We start from the raw sequence: 21,406 nt of genomic DNA, 5'->3' as shown, positions 1-21,406 counted from the left end.
GCCTGAAGCCTGCTTCGGATTCTGTGTCTTCCCCCTCCTTGCCCCTTCTCTGCTTGCACTCTGTTTCTCTCTCTCAAAAATAAACATTAAAAAATAAAATAAAGAATCATTATCCAGTTAGAGTTAGATACAGAAGTTGGTTCCTGAAAACTGTTCACATTAACATCAAACAGAATCCATAGCTTGCTCAAAAATGCCTAACTCTTCCCAAGTCCCATGCACTTGCTCTCTTACCTGAGGGTCTCATGTAATTCTCTACCCATTTCTGTATTCCCTCTCTCCATCCTTACCACGCCCTGTCCCCACCAAGATACACTCGTACTACCACTCTCATTCACTTGCCTTTACTCATTTTTCAGATTTCAGTTTACACAGCTCTAGGAAAGCTGCCCTGAATTCCCTTAAACTTGGTCAAGTTGTATATTCTCCCATAATACTGTGAACTTGCTCTATCATGGTATTATCACTTAGCCACTCTGTAAGAGAAACTTTCTGTTTACATTCTCTATCTCTACCAGTAGGCAGGAACCAAAATGTTCATATTTCCCAATATCCTTCCCTACCTATAAGCATTCCAGTACATAGTAGTTTCTAGTAGAATATGTACTAAAAACATGCTTAATAATCAATAATTACTGAGCAATAATCTGGTCTGCTCAGAAGACATGACTTGTGGTGCTCTCAAACCAGAACACGGCTAAAGTGACTGTTCCTCAGCATGTACAAAATGCCCCAGAGCCACATAAAACAACTCAGATTACCTTTCACTCATTCATTCATGTTAGACACATAAGGATACAGAGAAAACGAGTGACAAATGTTCCCAGTCAAACCTATTGGGTCTAGTTAAATGAGCCATTGCTACAGAGCAGAGAGGGCATTGTGACAGAGGTGGACACATTGCACTCCAAAAGCCTGAGAGATACCTCACTAGTCTGTGGGAGAGGGCAGGGAAACATCAGGTAAAATACCTAATGGAATCGTCCCAAGTGCAATGTTTATGTTGGGCTGCATGTATTTATTCAATAAATGTTTGGGCGGGGTGGGGGGGGGTCACCTACTGTGTCTGCCACTATTCTAGACATTAGAGATACAGCATCAAACAAAATAGTCTCTAACCTCCTGGAGGTTACATTCAAACCGAGAGACAGACAACACACAAAATACAGATGACACATGGGAGTAAACAGTTGTATAAATAAATAAATAAAACAAGGAATGGGAACTAGAAAGGAAGGTGGGAGGATGCTACTTTATACAAGGCATTAAGTTGGGAAAGAGGAAAGCCCTCACTGGTAAGGTCACATTTTAGAAATCTGAAAAAAGTAGTGTGAAGATTCCTGAGAAGAGTGGTTGATGCATACAGAGCAGCAAGCCCAAATCTTCAAAGCAGGACAGCATGTGTGACAAACAGCAAGAAGGCCAGCAGGGCTAGGAGAGAATGGGAAAGGGAGAGAAAAGATAAGGTCAGAGAGGTAGCTGCCAGATCACGTAAAATAGAAGCCCTCGAAGGCAGGACCACTCCCAGCCCATGCGGCACCTTTGTGCAGGTTAGAAAAAGGTGCCACTTTCACTAGGCAGACTTGGCAAGAGGAACAATGAGCTGGATCATGGCCTTGTGGTTCCAGGGCTGGAGCAACAACCTCACTTATAGGAATTTATTCTTAACTCTGAATGAGATGGGAAGCCACTGGAGGGCTGTGAGCAGAAGAGTGACATCTGACATACATACATTTCCTGCTGCTCTGTGAAGACAAGGGTCAAAGCTGGAAGCACTGTTAGGAGGCTATGCAATGATCTGGGCAAAAGATAAGGGTGGCGTGAATCGGGGTGGTAACAGTAGAGGTGGTGAGAAGTGTTGTGTGCATTGAAAATAAAGCCAAGAAGATTCACTGTGCATATGAGGGTAGGGGGATATGAGAGAACAATCGAGGATGACCATAAAGTTTTCGGCCTTAGTGATGATAAGATAGGAATTTATCAGTCATGTGCATACAAATGGTATTTAAAAGTTATGAGACAGAATGAAAATGACCCAGGAAATGTCAACAAAGCAGAAGTCCAAGGACTGGGCCTTGGAAGCACTCCAAAGTTTAGAGGTCTGGTAGATCAAGAGGAAGCAACAAAAAAGCCTGGAAAAGACTGTCAAGGGAAGGAGAAGTGAGAGACGTATCCTGGAAGTCAGGGGGAAAAACATTTCAAAGAGGGAGGGAGTAATCAACTGTGTCAAATGTTGATTTGATCAAATAAGATTAAATGACCAGTGAATTTAGCAACATGGGGGTGATTAGTGACCACAAGAGCTATTCCATTGCTTGGTAGAGACAGAAGCTTGATAGTAGATTCATTTAATGGAAGGGGAAAACTGGAGACAATGAGCATAGAAAACTCTTTGAAGGTCTTTTGTTGTAAAGATGGGGACTAGCTGGCAGAATATGAGACGAAGAATGTTCTAAGAAAAAGAAATGGATTTTTTAGAAGTGCCAAAGCATGAGAAAGCATAAGTTAGGTACCTCAATTAGCTCAGTCATTAAAGCGTAAAGTATGTAATGGGTGTGATAGATTAGGCTATAAGGAAGGCAGAGTCTGAATATCATATTGAAGAATTTGGATTTTATCCTTGAAGGTGAAGTAGAATATGACATAATTACCTTTACTTTTTAGAATGTTTTGGAGGCAAAAGTGAGGGTCGGTTAGAAAAGGAGAAAGACTGAAGGTAGGTTAGAAGTTAGATTGACTCGGGGCACCTGGGTGGCTCAGTCAGTTGGGTGTCCGACTTCAGCTCAGGTCATTATCTCATGGTTCGTGGGTGTGAGCCCCAACTTGGGCTCTGTGCTGACAGCTCAGCTCAGAGCCTGGAACCTGCTTCAGACTTTGTGTCTCCCTCTCTCTCTGCCCCTCCTCCACTCATGCACGCTCTCTCTCGCTCTCTCTCAAAAATAAATAACCATTAAAAAATAAAAAAAAGAAAAAAGTTCGATTAACTTTTCCAGGAGAATAATAAGGACGGCCTGAATTTGAGGTTGAGGATGGAGATGCAGACAGGCATGGAAAGATAAAAAGAGAAGGCATTAGGGAAGGTACATTAACAAAGGATTCCGTGGTTCGCACAGTGAAGAAAGGCCAGAGGAAGGTGTAACTTGCTTCTCATTGGTCCGCGGAACTAGGAGAGAACCCTACACATACTCCAAAATCTTCCTCTTGGTACCTTCACAAACGAAATGTCCCCACCTGGAAATTCTACAACTAAATAATCATTCTGCAGGTTCTTTCCCACATGACTTCATTTGAAAAGTTGAAAACTCCTGAGATTTTCAACATGTTAAACTGTTTCTCACTTAGGAGTCCTACACCTACACAATGCCCAGAACCTTACTCAAACTAGGACAGAATTGGGGATTGAAGACGAGGAAGGGCTACAGGACAGAAAAAGATAAACCCAAGGGTTTTAAGATACTACCTATCTTTCGGTCTGCCTGGAGCTGGCCACAGGAATTCCCTTCTCCTGGAGGCCAAATCATCTGATGGCTGGTTGCTTATCCTCCGCCCCTCACCAGCTCTGTATGTAAGTGAACGGTACCTTCGTTCCCCGATCCCTTCTTCTCCCGACTCTTAACCTTTCCTCCTAGTCATTTCCGACCCGTTTCCACCTTCCCCGAAACCATTACTCCCCCTGGGCCTTGCTCCCTTCTCACCTTAATCCCTTTCTCCAAACACTGACTCCAGCGCTTGGAGACAGTAACTAGGGAACCGGGGGTGTGGAGCTGCATCTTGGGACAAGTAGTCCAAACTAAAAAACTACAATTCCCAGAAGACACTTCCTTTTCCTCCCCTTTCCTCAATGAGGCCCCCTCAACCCCACCCCCTTTTTAAGACCCTACTAGCCTGGTGGCTTGTATGGCAAAAGCCTTTTAAAGCCATTGTTATTTGTTTAAATCTACTATTTCGACAGCATTCTGAGGGTTAAAGTGAGAAATAAGTTCATGGTAGAGAGGAGAAATGAGGTTCGCGCCCTAGTCTGGCATGTTGTTAGACAGTCGCCGTGACAGCAGTACGGCATTTGGTGTGGCCACCTACGAGGTGGGACCTCTGGCGGGGGCGCCGGGAAACCCCGTGGGCCGGCGCGTAGCTTTCCTTTCCGATCCGCCATCTGCGGTGAGTGTGTGCTCCTGGGCCTCTCTCCGCCCAGCGGCCTACCGGGCGCTCTCTTCTGTTTCCCCAGGTCTGAGTTCTCTCTTTTTTCTTTTTTTTTTTTTTTTTTTTTTTTTTTTTTTTTGGCTCAACCTCAGGTGGAACCGCCGCCAAGATGCAGATTTTCGTGAAGACCCTTACGGGGAAGACTATCACTCTTGAGGTATGGCCATGTGGCGTGAGGAAGTCAAGGCCTGAATGTGGGCCTGAAGTGGAGTTAGGGATGCGTGCCGCTTTCTGTAGCAGAATGTTTAGAAGTCTGGGTTCAGAAGACTGGCTCTGAGTTGAGGCTTTGCTGAGTAGGGGCCTAGGGCTGACTTTAGATAACTGAAGAGTGGGCACTTCCCTCTCCAGTGGTTCTGGCCAGGTAGTCAAAGTCGGGCTCCTGCGGAGGGGGAAGGAGGCGCTCCCACGGGTGGGGGCGAACACGTGTGGCCCAGCCGCCGCCGCCCGCCTGCCCTGGGCTCAGGAAGTGTGCACGCCAGCAACGGACCTGGCAGGGCTTGCTTGCACCCTGGATAAGTGGTCAGCTCTGTTGGGTAGGCTTCCGCCCTCCACCAGCTTGGTTTGGGGGTAACTTTAAAGTTGAACTGGGTAAGTGGTCTGGGTGGTTCAGTCGCTTAAGCTTCCGGCATGGGGCTCTTTGCTGACTGCTTTGCCTGCAGCCTGCTTTGGACTCAGTGTCTCCCTCTAGCTCTCTGCCCCTCCCCCGCTCGATCGCGCTCTCTTTTCTAAAAATAAACATTAAAAAAATTAAATTGGGCATTTATTTTAGTTTCTTAATATTATCAATATATTTCCATTTTAAAATTCCTAGGTCGAACCTTCAGATACAATAGAAAATGTGAAGGCCAAGATTCAGGATAAGGAAGGCAAGTAATACTGTCCACTTCAGAGAAATTAACCTGTACTGGCGCCGGTCTACTTACTAGACATACCTGCTGTGGGTGGGATGGAAAGAGGTCGAAATGACAAAGTCAAATGCTTTTGAATAATATTATGAGCATGGAGCCAAAAAGGGGTGCACTTCACATGTGTGAATTTGGGCGAGCTATTTAATTCTCTACATGCATTTCTTTAGCTGTAAAATGAAGATACTACTATTAACACGTATGGTCATTAGGATTAAATGAGTTAACTTCTACAACCATTTAAAACCATGCCTAGCTTATAGTGACTGCTATTAGTACCCTTTATTTGATTAAGGATTATTTATAAATCTTAAGCAGATATGCTTCTTCTGATGTGACTGACTGTTTTATTAGGAATTCCTCCTGATCAGCAGAGATTGATCTTTGCTGGCAAGCAACTGGAAGATGGACGTACTTTGTCTGACTACAACATTCAAAAGGTCTGTTTGGAGGACAGAGCAGTCCTTTAAATATAAATCTTATTTTGTAAGTTTTGACCACACAAAAGTGGGGGCGAACAGCATTAGATTAGCAGTAGGTTCTTAGTGACCCCTGCATTAACATTTCACAAGCACTGTTATAGTTTCTCACATTCTGGATTTTGTGGATTGCATTCCTGGTGTGATACAATGTGTTCTTTGATCTCCCTATAAACAAGTAGTTAATATTCCCTCCACAACTTCCTGTTCTCTGGTATTGTGTGCTTCTTAGCCATCCAGTTAGAAGATGCATGATGCTAGTTGCCCTTTCTTAATGGAATGTGAACATTACTCATTTTAAAGCCTGTTTCATACTCTTTCATTAATAGGAGTCCACTCTTCATCTTGTGTTGAGACTTCGTGGTGGTGCTAAGAAAAGGAAGAAGAAGTCTTACACGACTCCCAAGAAGAATAAGCATAAGAGAAAGAAGGTTAAATTGGCCGTCCTGAAATACTATAAGGTGAGCCAAGTTAGAATAAGTTTCTATCTGTAGATTAATAAATTTTGTTTGCACCTCTGGTTTCAAACTCTTTTAAGTTTTATTTAAATTCTAATTAATTAACTTGTAATATTGGTTTCAGGAATAGGATTTAGTGATTCATCACTTACATATAACACCCAGTGTTGATCATAAACAAGTACCCTCCTTAATGCCCATCACCCATTTAGCCCATCTCCCACCCGTGTCCCTCCATCAATCCTTTTGGTTCGCTATAGTTACGGTTTGCTTCCCTTCCCCCCCCCACCCCCACCCCCACCATGTTCATCTGTTTTGTGGTATCAAACTCTTTAAAAGCTTTGTTCCTGTTTGGTGTTTGAACAAGCTTCATATGATGGGCTTCACTTTAAGCTGCTTGTTCCAAATTAAAGTTCTGATTTTGAAGTCAGATCTGGGTTTAGGTCTTAGATCTGTCCACCACTTGGAAGACTGAACTGTACTGAGTGTGTGAACTTTAATGAGGTTGAATATTTTGAGTCCCTTAACTTAGACATCAGAATACATTGTAAAATTACCTTAACAGCAGGTTTGTACTTTTTAGGTGGATGAGAATGGCAAAATCAGTCGCCTTCGTCGGGAGTGCCCTTCAGATGAATGTGGTGCTGGAGTTTTTATGGCTAGCCACTTTGACAGACATTATTGTGGCAAATGTTGTCTGACCTACTGCTTCAACAAACCCGAAGACAAGTAACTGTATATGGGTTAATAAAAGACATGAACTAACATTGAATTGTTGAAATTCTTTAGTCACTTAAAGAGTGGTTTTTAAGTATCAAATTGAAGATCACACCATTTTCTTTGATAAACTACATATACTTTGGCAGAATTAGGTTGTATTTAATATCAACTGTCTAGATACAAGCCAGTTTGTATTTCTGTTAATTTTTAACATCGGCACTGTTAACATTTGGACCAGATAAATTTTTGTTGTGGGGGTTGTGCATCCTAGGCCTCTTTCTACCCACCTGATGCCGGTAGCACACCGTTTCCACCAAGTGTATCCAAACACTGCCAAATGATCCTGGGATGGTAGAGTGGAGGCTGTCCGTTCCCCCCACCCCCGCCGACTTGAGAAACTCTGGTATGAATGGGTGTTACACCTTGCCTTAAAAAGAGACTACAACATATTTGTTTCATATATAAGAAATATAAAGGCTAAGTTATCCTGAGTCCCTGGGTGGTTTGGCTGGTATATTTGCAGTGTACAGTACATGGGAACATTCTTATTGAATGTTGAATGTGAAATCTTAGAACTTTAAACTGTTTGTTCACTAGTACTGTTAATGTTGAGAAAGTTTTAAGCAATATTTGGCACTATATTTTGCCCATAAGCTAAATTGAGGGAGTTTTGCTTGTTTTGATACCACTCAACGAAAACATGCAACGGACTTACTACACTCAATGGCACTGATAATGAACAATTCCCTTTTACCATGTCATACCATTCTTAACAGGATTTCTACTTGGAGGCATCCTTAAATAACGTTTCCTATCTCTGTAGCATTTTGACAAGTTATCCATGTTAACACCTGGTATAGCTACTTGGGTATTTTTTGGCCAGAAGTGAATTCTTCCCTTCACTAAAGCATAACTAGTCGTTCTATAATAAAGCAAGATACTTGTTTTTAAATTTATTTTTTAAAATAATCTCTGCACCCAACATAGGGTTCAAACTTCAGACCCTGAGATCAAGAGTCACAAACTCTACCCACTGAGCCAGCCAGGCACCCCATTAATTGTTTACATTTTTAATGTAATTTTAAAATCCTGGATTCCAAGAAGTCTTAGCTGGAACTTCTTTTTCTTCATAACAAACAATTTCATCTCCCACTTTAAATTCTACCTTTTCTTCATCCAAACTGAGACCACAGTCCATTCCAGTTTTGATGACTGAAATGTCATCTTTATGGTGTTTCAATGAGGTTAATGAGCCTTAAAATATAAAAACAAAAAAACAAGGTAGGTATACTCAACAAATTATACCTGCTAAGTGCTATACAGTCTGGTGTTAAAAGGAAAATTACCCTGAAAGTCCTAAATTTTACAGTCCTATCATGTTAAATGATGGAACTAAATACTAGGGAAACCAAAGAAAAATGGTTTGCTGTAAGCAAGATGTGGCTTATAGGGAAAGAACTAAATCTCAAAGGTTAGACTAACTTTGCAGAGGATGGCATTGTACTCAAGATTTAAAGAATGAGATAATCCAGGATAAAAGACATTGCAGGCAAAAGGTCAAGGTAAACCAAGTACAATGCTGTAGATCAGGGGTAGGAGACAGCTGGAAGGGTAATTTGCGGCCAATTTTCAGAAGCTTAGGAAACTAGATTACTGATTTATCAGGCTTGTTACAGTTTATATAGATTACCAGGCAGGACTAAAAATCCTGGAAGAGACATCAGGACTAGTAAGGGAGGGAGCCTGTCACCTGCAGACTAGGTTTGAGTTAACAAAAGGTAACAGCCTGAACCAGGATATGGGAGTGAGATTTTAGGTGGTTACATGGAATCAGTAGGTTTGGGTGACTGGATTTAATATTATAGAAACAGATTGTGATCTTGCTTACCCTTCCAAATAACATGTCCATTACGGATTAATTTAAATTTTTTCTGTTTTTCTAACTGACCCTTTTGGACTCTGCAGCCAGCCACAGGAACTTTTTTCTTCCCTTCTGTTACAGAGAAGGTAGCTAGTATACAAGCCTCACCTTTAGAAAGAAGAGAACATTAGATGCACACAAAACAAAAGATTCTGAGAAATACATAATTTCACATATTCTGCAGAGCAAGAATTAAAGGTGTGAGAAAAATACAAACTCATGTACTGAAATCCTGTTTTTCTCTGACTCTACCAACTTTATTTTTCTGACTGCTCATAGAAACATAAACATGAAAATCCTTGGGTTTTCCTGGAAAAGAACCTGCTTGCCTAAAAAAATGAACAAGGGAAAAAGAAATTCACTTTTTTAGCTGAAAATGCACTAGAAGATAACAGTTTACTGTCTGCTTTATGAAAACCTAGTTTTCACCTGTCCCTCAATATATTATTCTTGAAGAGAACATCTGTCATCACCTAATTTTAATCTCCCCATTGATAATTTATATTCACTTAAATACTGATTCTGTGACTCAGTTTAAAGCTTAATTTTGTTCACTGAAAATTAAATTCCAATAATGACGTGGTATCACACACTATAATATACCGATTTACTGGGGTTAGTGTTATTTGGCTGATGGAAACCCTTGTATGACTCAAAAGTTTTCCAAATTGTGCCTTAGCACAAGAACATACAAATCTCTGTATGGTCATGTTTAGCAGATCACAAAAGCCTAAAAAATCTCTGGACCATAAGAACAGATAAAACGATTCAGTCCATCTCAAATAAATTTAGGCTTCCATCTGGCCAAGGGATATGCTAGAAAGAATATTTCTAAATATGTGATATTTAAATGTAAAATTAACTATTCTCATGGTGGACTTCTCAGCCAACTCCAGGACAAAATCAGTGGCTCCTTCCAGAACACTGTATATAATCTTCATGCATCCCATCCCAGTCTAATTTGTGTTATAATTAGTTGATGTCTAAACCTTAGGGCAAGTTCTTACTGCCTAACTTGCCTTTGTATCCTCAGGGCCAAAGCATAGGCTGCAGAGGGCAGGTTTATAATACATAGGAAGTTACATTGAATATATCATTTTTTCTAGGACACAGGCCATTTATTGGAACAGTGAAGGTATTTCAACAGTGAACTATAATTCCCCTAAACTTTGCTTTCAAGTGTTCTTCACAGCACCTAAGATACGAATGTTTAATATTCAGTGAACACTCACCAATTGGATGCTCTTCCACAATGCAAGGCAATCTGCTGCTCAGTTCTTCCTGCAAATCTTCAATTAGGCGGTAAATGATTTTGTGAAGTTTAATTTTTACTCCTTTTTTTGTAGCAGACTTCTGGATAACATTGCCTGCATTCACATTGAAGCCATATATAACACCTGGGAAGCAGAAATAGAATCAATAAAGTAGCACAAATATTGTATTAAGGACTTTTCTTTCAAGCAGAAACTCAAATCTAAATAGTTTTATTTCGGGCAGCCTGAGTGGCTCAGTAAGTTAAGCTAAGCGTCGGACTCTTGGTTGCAGCTTAGGTCATGATCTCTTGGTTTGTGGGATTGAGCCCCGTGTCTGGCTCTGTGCTAACACCATAGAACCTGCTTGGGATTCTCTCTCTCCCTCTCTCTCTCTCTGCCCCTCCCTTGCTCACTTGCATGCTCTCTCTCAAAATACACTTAAAAACAAAAAGGTTTTAGGGGTGCCTGGGTGGCTCAGTCAGTTAAGCGTCCAACTTCAGCTCAGGTCATGATCTCACAGTTCATGGGTTCAAGCCCCATGTTGGGCTCTCTGCTGACAGTTTGGAGCTTGAAGCCTGCTTCAGATTCTGTGTCCCTCTCTCTCTGCCCCTCCCCTGTTCATGCTTTCTCTCTCAAGAATAAACATTAACAAAAAAGTTTTATTTCCTTCTATGTAAATTAAAAGGGGTGATGAAAAATTCTGTAATTTTTTCTCATGAAAACTAGTAAATTTTCAAATTAACCAAAGGATTTTACAAATACTATTGTAGCTTGTTTAACAAGGAAAACTTCTTTATAATTTTTAAACCCATTAATTTAAGAGACAAAAGTACCCATACTGTGCAAGGCAGTATGCTAAACAAAACTTTGATTTTTATACCAGAGAAATAAGAAAACAAAAATTGAATAGGGCTGAAATATTTTTACATTATTTTAATAACAATTGTATTACTAAATTATAAACTTATTGTCTACAACTTTTTGTGGTTTATTCTTAGATATTCAGCTGGCCAAAAGATGCTCCAAAATAGTTACTAAATTGGTAAAGTTTAAGAGTTATTTAAGAAATGAAAGAAATTCTATGGAGTTGACTATTCTGCCAAAGAACAAATAATATATTTAACAGCAAATACCTTACAGGGAATAAAAAGCAAAACACTCCTGGCCTTAAACAAGTGATAAAAATGAAAGCAAACAAGTTAATCAAGAGAAAAACACAACCACCTTGAAAGTTTTATCATTAAGAAATCATTTAACACGTACCTGCATTATATAGTATAGTGCTAGGCTGGTCAATGCCTAGAAAATACTTTGAATTAGCCAGTACTGGGGCACCTGGGTGGCTCAGTCGGTTAAGCGTCCGACTTCAACTCAGGTCACAAGTTGGAGCCGCACATTAGGCTCTGTGCTGATAGCTCAGAGCCTGGAGCCTGCTTCAGATTCTGTGTCTCCCTCTCTCTGCCCCTCCCCTGCTCATGCTTTGTCTCTTTCTCTCTCTCAAAAATGGATAAAAACATTAAAAAAAATTTTTTTAATTAAAAATAAATAAAAATTAAAAATGAATTAACCATAACCAGCATTACTATTTAGTAGAAGTAACATCTAATTCTAAATAAGTACAGTCACTAAGTACCTCCTTCCTAAGTGATTCATTAATTAATAAAATGTTGGTGCCTTGCTAGGTGTTAGACTTAAAGTGAGTCATGAGTCACCTTTTTGTATATCGTAAGTTCAACTAATAGTCCAGTCCCCCTACCTTCTAGGCATTTAATTAAAGCTAAAAACTGTTTGCTTCAATAGTGCATATACTAACGCTAAACACAGCTTTTAATCTAAGAAAGATTTATATAATTATCAATAGACAAAAAACAGGTAGACAAAAGTAAAAGATGAAGTAAAATACTGAACAGGCTGATTACAGTGTCAGGAGCATTCAAAAGTCTAAATAAAAGATACAGAGAACCAACCTTGGATTGGGTGGGGAAATGGGAAAGGCAGTATCTTTATTTATAAATAAATAAGTAAGTAAGTAAAATCAAAAAACCTTCTGGGACTTGAAAGAGTTCCCCAAGGTTGTAGTGTGAAAACAATGAGTGAAGTTATGGCTGCAATACTGCGCATCCCACTGAGCTCAAAGGCTGGGACTCCACTAGAGCAGGAAGGGTGATGCTGATAAGGGTAAAGGGTAAGTTGATTAGCCAAGCTACAAAAGACTGAAGGTAATGGTTCACAGTGTGTTCTAGGGAACACAGTTAAACAAACAGGAAAAAGAAATCTTACCATGAAATGTTTCAGCAAGGTTAACATCATTTTCACTGACATCACCCACACCAAAATGTACTAATTCAAGTTCACACTCATGTGAAGCATCATAGGTATCCATAATGTTCACAATGGCCTCAACAGAACCATCAACATCACCTAAAAAAGTTTGAAATTACTGGTGTTAAGAGTTAGACATTAACAGACACAAAATGACAAAAATCTATTTAAAGTCATAATAGGAATGGTATTTACCACTTTTATTTAGGTTTAGCATTATAAACATCTATTTAACTTAAGTATTTAGAACCAAAAGTACATTTACAACAAAACATCAAGAAAAATGTTTATTAAAATCTCTCCCAGTGAGTCATCCAGAGTTCATGAGTTCAAGCCCCATATCAGGCTTTCTGCTGTCAGCACGGAGCCCACTTGGGATCCTCTATCCCCCTCTCTGCCCCTCCCCTGCTCGTGTTCTCTCTCTAAAAAAGAAATAAACATTAAAAAAAAAAAAAAAAAAAAACAAAAAAAAACACCTCTCCCCCAGTGAGACATGGGCAAAAAGGAGGGCAAAAGGTACAACCTTCCAGTCATAAATAAGTCATGGGGATGTAATGTACAGTACAGTGACTATAGTTAATAATACTATATTATACATTTGAAAGTTGCTAAAAGACTAGATCTTAAAAGTTCTTATCACAAGAAAAAAAAGTTTTGTGACTGTGTATGGTGATTAGACTTACTGTGGTGGTCATTTTGCAATATATACAAATATCAAATCACTGCTATATACCTGAAACTAACATAATGTTATATGTCAATTACACATCAATAAAATAAATCTCCCCCAAAATACCAAAATAATTTTAGCTTAAATTTAATGGCCCAAATTAATTGTGAGAATGAAGAAATATACATATTTATAATACAAAAATGAGTAATGAAGTAAAATCTTTCCAAAGTCACCTTTAATAATTATAGGAAGTACATTTGAATCCTTTTCTTCTTTCTCTTTTGTCCTTAAGGGTTTTTGTTCTTTTTTTTCTTGGTACTTTAGAAATGATCTCTCCTTCCAATGCAAAGTGCCATATTTCTCACGGGCTTTCCGATGTGCTTCTTGGTGTTCCTTTCGCTTTTCTTCTATTATTTTCAGATTCTCTTTGTTTTTCTCCTGTTCTTGCTCATACTTCCGCCAGTCAACAACTTCACGTGCCCTATGCTTTATAGGGGAAAAAACAGGCATTATTTAACTAAAGAGAAACCAGCATCTTATGGATTAAAAAAGCTTGATGTTTTTCCCCAACTTAGCTTGGTCTAACTCATATATGAAACCACTAATTTTATAAATTTTGATAAACTTATAAAACTTTAATCTAGGGTCTTTGTATACACAGATGATTTAAATTTTTTTTTTAATTTTTTTTTCAACGTTTATTTATTTTTGGGATAGAGAGAGACAGAGCATGAACGGGCGAGGGGCAGAGAGAGAGGGAGACACAGAATCAGAAACAGGCTCCAGGCTCTGAGCCATCAGCCCAGAGCCTGACGCGGGGCTCGAACTCCCGGACCGCGAGATCATGACCTGGCTGAAGTCGGACGCTTAACCGACTGCGCCACTCAGGCGCCCCAGATGATTTAATTTTTAAATATTACCTCAAATTTTTAAAAATTCCATAGCCAAATTATAAAATGGCACCACTGGCCCTCTCATAAGCCTTTATAGTCTATACTTATTTGTTAACACAAATATACTTATTTGGTAGAAAATCAGAGAATATTTAAAATCACTGTATCCCATGATATATCACAGTGAAACTGGCAAGATACAAAAAAAAAGAGAGAATTCTGAAAGCAGCTAGGGACAAACAGGTCTTACTTAACCTACAAGGGAAGACACATAAGGGTCATAGCAGACCTGCCCACTGAAACATGGCAGGCCAGAAGGGAGTGGCAAGAAATATTCAATGTGCTGAATAGGAAAAATATGCAGCTAAGAATCCTTTATCCAGCAAGGCTGTCATTCAAAGTAGAAGGAGAGATACAGGGTTTCCCAGACAAACAAAAACTGAAGGAGTTCATGACCACTAAACCAGCCCTGCAAGAAATCCTAGGGTTACCCTGTGAGTGGAAAGCAGCAAAGACTACAAAAGACCAAAGACAACACCACAAGCATGAAACCTACAGATAACACAATGACACTAAATCCATATCTTCCAACAATAACTCTGAATGTAAATGGACTAAATGCCCCAATCAAAAGACACAAGGTATCATTGTGTCTAAAGACACAATGGATAAAAAAAGAAGATCCATCTATATGCTGCCTACAAGAGACTCATTTTAGACCTGAGGACACATTCAGATTCAAAGTGAGGGGATGGAGAACCATCTATCACACTATCGGATGTCAAAAGAAAGTCTGAGTAGCCATACTAACATCACACAAACTAGATTTTATTTATTAAAAAAAATTTTTTTTAATGTTTTAATTTTATTTTTGAGAGAGAGAGAGACAGAGTGTGAGTGGGACAGGGGCAGAGAGAGAGGGAGACACAGAATCTGAAGTAGGCTCCAGGCTCTGAGCTGTTGGCACAGAGCCTGATGTGGGGCTCGAACTCACAGACCGTGAGATCGTGACCTGAATTGAAGTCAGACGCTTAACTGACTGAGCCACCCAGGTGCCCCCCATACAAACTAGATTTTAAAACAAAGACTGTAAGAAGAGATGAAGAAGGGCATTATATCAAAATTAAGGGGTGTATCCATCAAGAAGAGCTAATGATTATAAATGTTTATGCCCCTAACTTGAAATGCCCAAATAAATAAATCAGTTCATCACAAACATAAGCAAGCTTATTGGTAATAATACTGTAATTGCAGGTGACTATAATACTCCACTTACAACAATGGACAGATAATCTAGGCAGAAAATCAATAAGCAAACAATGGCTTTGAATGATACACTGGACCAGATGGACTTTGACAGATATATTCAGAACTTTTCATCCAAAAGCAGTACATTCTTCTCAAGTACACATGGAACATTCTCCCAAAGAGATTACATACTGGGTCACAAAACAGCCTTCAACAAATATAAAAGGATGGAGATCATACCATATATATTTTCAGACCACAACGCTAAGAAACTTGAAATCAACCACAAGAAAAAATTTGGAAAGCCTCCAAACATATGGTGGTTAAAGAACATACTACTAAAGAATTAATGGGTCAATCAGGAAATTTAAAGAAGAAATTAAAATATATATGGAAACAAATGAAAATGAAAACACAACAGTCCAAACCATTTGGGATGCAACAAAGGCAGTCCTCAGAGGAAAATACATCACAATCCAGGCCCATCTCAACAAGCAAGAAAAATCCCAAATACAGAATCTAACCTCACACCTAAAGGAACTAGAAACAGAGTGCAAAGAAAACCCAAGCAGAAGAGAAATGATAAGGATTAGAGCAGAAATAAACAATATAGAATTAAAAAAAAAACAAAACAGTAGAACAGATCAATGAATCTAAGAGCTGTTTTGAAAGAACAAACAAAATTGATAAACTCCTAGCCAGACTTCTCAAAAGAAAAGAGAGAGGACCCAAATAAATAAAATCCACAAATGAAAGAGGAGAGATCACAACCAACACCACAGAAATACAAACAATTATTAGTGAATACTATGAAAAGTTATATGCCAACAAACTGGACAATCTGGAAGAAATGGACAAATTCCTAGATACCCACACACTCCCAAAACTCAAATGGGAAGAAACAGAAAATTTGAACAGACCCATAACCAGTGAAGAAATTGAATTGGTTATCAAAAACCTCCCAACAAGTAAGAGTCCTGGTCTAGATGGCTTCCAAGGGGAATTCTACCAGACATTTAAAACAGAGTTAATACCTATTCTGCTCATGCTGTTCCAAAAAATAGAAATGAAAGGAAAGCTTCTGGACTCATTCTATGAAGCCAGCATTACCTTGATTCCCAAACCAGACAAAGACCCCACTAAAAAGGAGAATTACAGGCCAATTTCCCTGAAGAACACAGATGCAAAAATTCTCAACAAGATACTAGCAAATCGAATTCAACAGTATATTAAAAGAATTATTCACCATGATCAAGTGAGATTCATTCCTGGGCTACATGCCTGGTTCAATACTCACAAATCAATGTGATTCATCACATTAACAGAAGAAAGGATAAGAACCACATGACCCTGTCAACAGATGCAGAAAAAGCATTTGACAAAATACAGCATACTTTCTTAATAAAAACTCTCAAGTAAGTTGGGATAGAAGGAACGTACTTTAACATCATAAAAGCCGTATATGAAAGGCCCACAGCTAATGTCATCCTCAGTGGGGAAAAACTGATAGCTTTTCCCCTGAGATCAGGAACACGACAGGGATGTCCACCCTCACCACTGCTATTTAACATAATCTTGGAAGTCTTAGGGTCAGCAATCAGACAACAAAATGAAATAAAAGGCATCCAAATTGACAAAGAAGAAGTCAAACTTTCACTTTCCACAGATGACATGATACTCTACATGGAAAACCCGAAAGACTCCACCAAAAAACTGCTAGAACTGAAACATGAGTTCGGCAAAGTCACAGGATATAAAATGAATGTACAGAAACCAGTGCATTTGTATACATCAATAACAAAGCAACAGAAAGAGATATCAAGGAATCGATCCCATTTACAACTGCACTAAGAACCATAAAATATTTAGGAATAAACCTAACCAAAGAGATAAAAGATCTGTACACTGAAAGCTATAGAAAGCTTATGAAAGAAATTGAAGAAGACAAAAAGAAATGGAAAAATATTCCATGCTCATGGATTGGAAGAACAAATATTGCTAAAATGTCGATACTACCCAAAGCAATCTACACATTCAATGCAATCCCAATCAAAATAGCACCAGCATTCTTCTCAGAGCTAGAACAAACAATCCTAAAATTTGTATGGAACCACAAAAGATCCCAAATAGCCAAAGTAATGTCGAAAAAGAAAACCAAAGCTGGAGCCATCACAATCCCAGACTTTAGCCTGTACTACAAAGCTGTTATCATCAAGACAGTACGGTATTGTCACAAAAACAGACACATAGACCAATGCAATAGAATAAAGAACCCAGAATTGGCCAACTAATCTTCGAGAAAGCAGGAAAGAGTATCCAATGGAAAAAAGAGTCTCTTTAGCAACTGGTGCCGGGAGAACTGGACAGCAACATGCAGAAGAATGAAACTGAACCACTTTCTTACATCATACATAAAAATAAATTCAAAATGGATGACAGGCCTAAATGTGAGACAGGAAACCATCAAAATCCCACAGGAGAAAAAAGGCAGCAACCTCTTTGACCTCGGCCACAGCAACTTCTTACTTAACATGTCTCCAAAGGCAAGGGAAATAAAAGCAAAAATGAACTATTGGGACCTCACCCAGATGAAAAACCTTCTGCACTGCAAAGGAAACAATCAACAAAACTAAAAAGGAACTGACAGAAAGGGAGAAGATATTTGTAAATGACATATCAGATAAAGGGTTAGTATCCAAAATCTATAAAGAAATTACCAAACTCAACACCCGAAAAACAAATAATCCAGTGAAGAAATAGGCAGAAGACATGAATAGATACTTTTCCAAAGAAGACATCCAGATGACAAACAGACACATGAAAAGATGCTCAATATCACTCATCATCAGGAAAATACAAATCATAACCACACTGAGATACCACCTCACACCAATCAGAGTGGCTAAAATTAACTCAGGAAACAACAGATGTTAGTGAGGATGTGGAGAAAGGGGAACCCTCTTGTACTGTTGGTGGGAATGCAAACTGGTGCCCCACTGTGGAAAACAGTGTGGAGATTCTTCAAAAAATTAAAAATGGAATTACCCTACAACTCAGCAATAGTACTACTAGGAATTTATCCAAAGGATACAGGAGTGCTGATTCACAGGGGCACATGTACCCCAATGTTTATAGCAGCACTATCAACAATAGCCAAATTATGGAAAGTGCCCAAATGTCCATCAACTGATGAATGGATAAAGAAGATATAGTATATAACAATGGAATACTACTTGGTGAGGAAAAATAATGAAATCTTGCCATTTACAACAATGTGGATGGAACTAGAGGGTATCATGCTACGTATGTCTTCACTCATATACAGAATTTGAGAAACTTAACAGAATACCACAGGGAAAGGGAAGGAAAAAAATTACAAACAAGAGGGAAGCAAACCATAAGAGACTCTTAAATACAGAGAACAAACTGAGGGTTGATGGGGGCGGGGGGTTGGGGGTGCAGGGAAAATGGGTGATGGGCATTGAGGAGGGCACTTGTTGGGATAAGCACTGGGTATTGTATGTAAGGGATAAATCATGGGAATCTACACCTGAAGGCAAGACTATACTGTATACCCTGTATGTCAGTTAACTTGACACTAAATTATTAAAATAATAAATAAATAAATAAATAAATAAATAAATAAATAAATAAAATCACTGTATCATGTATATAGGAATTAAGCTAGATATACCTCAGATTCTACTTCAAGGATTTCATCTCCTGCAGAAGGGAGGTCTCTCCAGCCTACAATTCCCACTGGCATGCTGGGACAGGCCTCATGGATTGTTCTTCCATTCTCATCAAACATTAAGCGTACTTTTGCCCAACTCTTTCCAGCAACCAGAATGGAGCCTCTCCTCAAAGTTCCTCTTTGAGTTATAGCTGTAGTAACAGGCCTAAAATGAAAATAAACATATATATTCATAATGCCATAATCAGGAAGTAAGCACTTTCTTAAGTAGAGCAAAGATATCTTTACGAGACTAAAATATATATACTATGTACACACAGGGTTAACCCCACTACTTCTCAAGCAGTTTTTCATACTATAAAAACATTTCTACATAATTGCCAAAAGGTAGAAGCAAACCAAATGTCCATCAACTGAGTAATAAAGAAAATTCAGTGTATACATACAATGGAATATTATGCAACCTTAAAAAAGAAAGCCCTGTCACATGCTCCAACATGAATGAACCTACCATGAGGACATTATGTTAAATGAAATAAGCCAGTCAAAAGGGACAAATACTGTATTATTCTAGTCATATGAAGTACCTAAAGTAGTCAAAATCATAGAAACAGAAAATCTAAAGATACTTGCCAAGGGTTGGGGGTTGGGAGGAGGGGAAATTAGGGTTTCGTGGGTATAGAGTTTCAGTGGGGTTTTTTTGGTTGTTGTTGTTGTTTGGGGTTTGGGGGGTTTTTTTGGTTTTTTTTGGTTTTTTGAGAGAGGGTGCAAGTGAGTGAGGGGCAGAGAGAGGGAGAGGGAGAGAGAATCCCACAAGGGGAGAGAGACAGAGAGAGAGAGAGAGACAGAGAGAGAGAAGAGAGTGAAGCAGGACTCACCCAAAGCGGAGTACAAGCTCACCCGAAGCAGGGCACGAGCTCACCTGAAATATATGCACAAGCTCACCTCGTGTGGGACTTGAACCTAAATTGTGAGATTATGACGTGAGCCAAAGTCAGATGTTTAACTGACCAAGCCACCCAGATGCCCCAGAGTTTGTTTTACAAGATTAAAAAGTTCTAGAGATCTGTTGTACAACAATGTGAAAATACTTAATATTACTGAACTTAAACATGGTTAAGACGGTAAATTTAATGTTATGCTTCTTTTATCACGCTTTAAAAAAAAAGGAAAACAAAACACATTTTTATCAGCTTATGGCAGTGGAGGATGCAGTTAGCTGAGTGTTCTGACAGAATGCTAATCCTCTTTCCGTAACTAATTTGTTAAGAAGTGCAAACCTCTTGCTGATAGGGAGAAAAATTAAAGAGAAGAAAAACCCAAAGACCTTCCTGGATAGAATATTAATGGGTAAGGACATAAAGAATTTAGAAACCCTGAGGGCAACATTTGCTATTTCATTCCAATTTGTTAGTCTATGAGGCTTTATTTATCAATTCAGTTAAGTCAGTGGAGAAAAATATCCAAACAAACTGAACTACTTACACCATTAAATGTGACTAGGAGATATATAGATAGTTGCTATGGCTACTGGTAACTGCATTTAAAACAAATTTTTTAATGTTTATTTATTGTTGAGAGAGAAAGTGTGCAAGGGTGGGGGGGGTGTGCAGAGAGAGAGAGGGAGACACAGAATATGAAGAAGGCTCCAGGCTCTGAGCTGTCAGCACAGAGCCCTATGTGGGGCTCCAACTCGCGAACTGTGAGATCATGACCTGAGGCGAAGTAGAACGCTTAACTGACTGAGCCACCCAGGAGCCCCTGATAACTAAATTTTTATGTTCCATGTGCTAATGCAATAAAATGCTTTTCAAAACAAATGCTTTGAAAATATTGTCCATGTCTAACAATAATATGCAATAAAATAATGCATTGTTACATAATCAAGCCACAAAAACAATGAAACAAATTATTAAAAAGCAAGCATTTTAACAGTCCTACCCTCTTCCTTTGTCCGTGAAAGATTCTATTACTGTTCCTTCTACTGGACCATTGAGGTCTGCCTTCAGTTCTAACATTTCTGCCAGAGCAATTGTTGCCTCTGCCAAAGCCATCAGATTATCGCCCTTTAATAACAAAAAGGGGTGTTAAGATACATAAATAAAATATTATCTGTAAATGTAAATACCAGTGTCAGAAAGCGAAATAATCCTAAACAGTTATATCATACTTTTCTCTTTAAGCATTAAACGCATGAATCACCCAATCAGAAAGAAGGAAGGAGGCCAGGAAAGGAGGAAGTGGGGAGGGAGGGAGGAAAAAACAAAGGAAGGAAAAGCAAGAAAACCTGATCCAGGGACGTATCTTTCAAGAAAGAATGGCGATTTTCTTTTCTTTTCTTTTAATGTTTATTTATTTTTTAGAGAGGGAGAGAGAAGAGAGAGAGACAAAGCACGAGTGGGAGGAGACAGAATCTGAAGCAGGTTCCAGGCTCTAAGCTGTCAGCACAGAGCCTGACGCGGGGCTCGAACTCATGAGCCATGAGATGATGACCTGAGCCAAAGTGTGATGCTCAACCAACTGAGTCATCCAGCCACCCTAAGAATGGTGATTTTCTTAAAAGGAGGCCCACTAGTGGTGCTTATTAATACCCCTTCATAAATACATGCTTCATGCATTCTCCTCCATCTGTCTCTACCATTG

At 39.1% G+C, this 21,406-nt stretch overlaps 3 protein-coding genes across 10 annotated transcripts in view; 1 reads left to right on the top strand and 2 right to left on the bottom strand.

Annotated features, from left to right (window-relative positions):
- CLHC1 (clathrin heavy chain linker domain containing 1) overlaps positions 1-3,799 on the bottom strand; it is a 43,018-nt gene extending 39,219 nt beyond the window's left edge. For both annotated transcript variants that reach the window (XM_040453701.1, XM_040453705.1), the window contains exon 1: positions 3,696-3,799. The gene's annotated coding sequence lies outside the window, so the exon portion shown is untranslated. The remainder of the gene's footprint in view (positions 1-3,695) is intronic.
- A 298-nt stretch (positions 3,800-4,097) lies between these two features.
- On the top strand, positions 4,098-6,806 carry RPS27A (ribosomal protein S27a). Its single transcript, XM_040453710.1, has 6 exons — positions 4,098-4,155; positions 4,290-4,354; positions 5,009-5,063; positions 5,457-5,542; positions 5,911-6,042; positions 6,623-6,806. The coding sequence occupies exons 2-6, from the start codon at positions 4,307-4,309 to the stop codon at positions 6,770-6,772; spliced, it is 471 nt and encodes a 156-aa protein (XP_040309644.1). The 5' UTR covers positions 4,098-4,155; positions 4,290-4,306; the 3' UTR covers positions 6,773-6,806.
- Positions 6,807-7,405: 599 nt separating this feature from the next.
- MTIF2 (mitochondrial translational initiation factor 2) overlaps positions 7,406-21,406 on the bottom strand; it is a 28,522-nt gene continuing 14,521 nt past the window's right edge. For all 7 annotated transcript variants that reach the window (XM_040453695.1, XM_040453696.1, XM_040453697.1 and 4 more), the window contains 7 exons: positions 20,705-20,829; positions 18,764-18,968; positions 13,162-13,414; positions 12,214-12,354; positions 9,913-10,077; positions 8,648-8,788; positions 7,406-8,013 (listed from right to left, as the gene is read on the bottom strand). In XM_040453695.1, the coding sequence (XP_040309629.1) occupies positions 7,841-8,013; positions 8,648-8,788; positions 9,913-10,077; positions 12,214-12,354; positions 13,162-13,414; positions 18,764-18,968; positions 20,705-20,829 (1,203 nt within the window). In that variant the 3' untranslated portion in view covers positions 7,406-7,840. The remainder of the gene's footprint in view (positions 8,014-8,647; positions 8,789-9,912; positions 10,078-12,213; positions 12,355-13,161; positions 13,415-18,763; positions 18,969-20,704; positions 20,830-21,406) is intronic.

The sequence above is a fragment of the Herpailurus yagouaroundi genome, unplaced genomic scaffold, assembly GCF_014898765.1.
Source record: "Herpailurus yagouaroundi ecotype Mexico unplaced genomic scaffold, PumYag 210, whole genome shotgun sequence".
Lineage (NCBI taxonomy): Eukaryota > Metazoa > Chordata > Mammalia > Carnivora > Felidae > Herpailurus > Herpailurus yagouaroundi.
This window is presented reverse-complemented; position numbering and strand designations above follow the sequence as displayed.

Coding starts and splice junctions, on each gene's coding strand:
- RPS27A (XM_040453710.1), top strand. CDS start 4,307: ATGCAGATTTTCGTGAAGACCCTTACGGGGAAGACTATCACTCTTGAG. Junction 4,355..5,008: donor GGAAGACTATCACTCTTGAG/GTATGGCCATGT, acceptor TAAAATTCCTAG/GTCGAACCTTCAGATACAAT. Junction 5,543..5,910: donor CTGACTACAACATTCAAAAG/GTCTGTTTGGAG, acceptor TTTCATTAATAG/GAGTCCACTCTTCATCTTGT.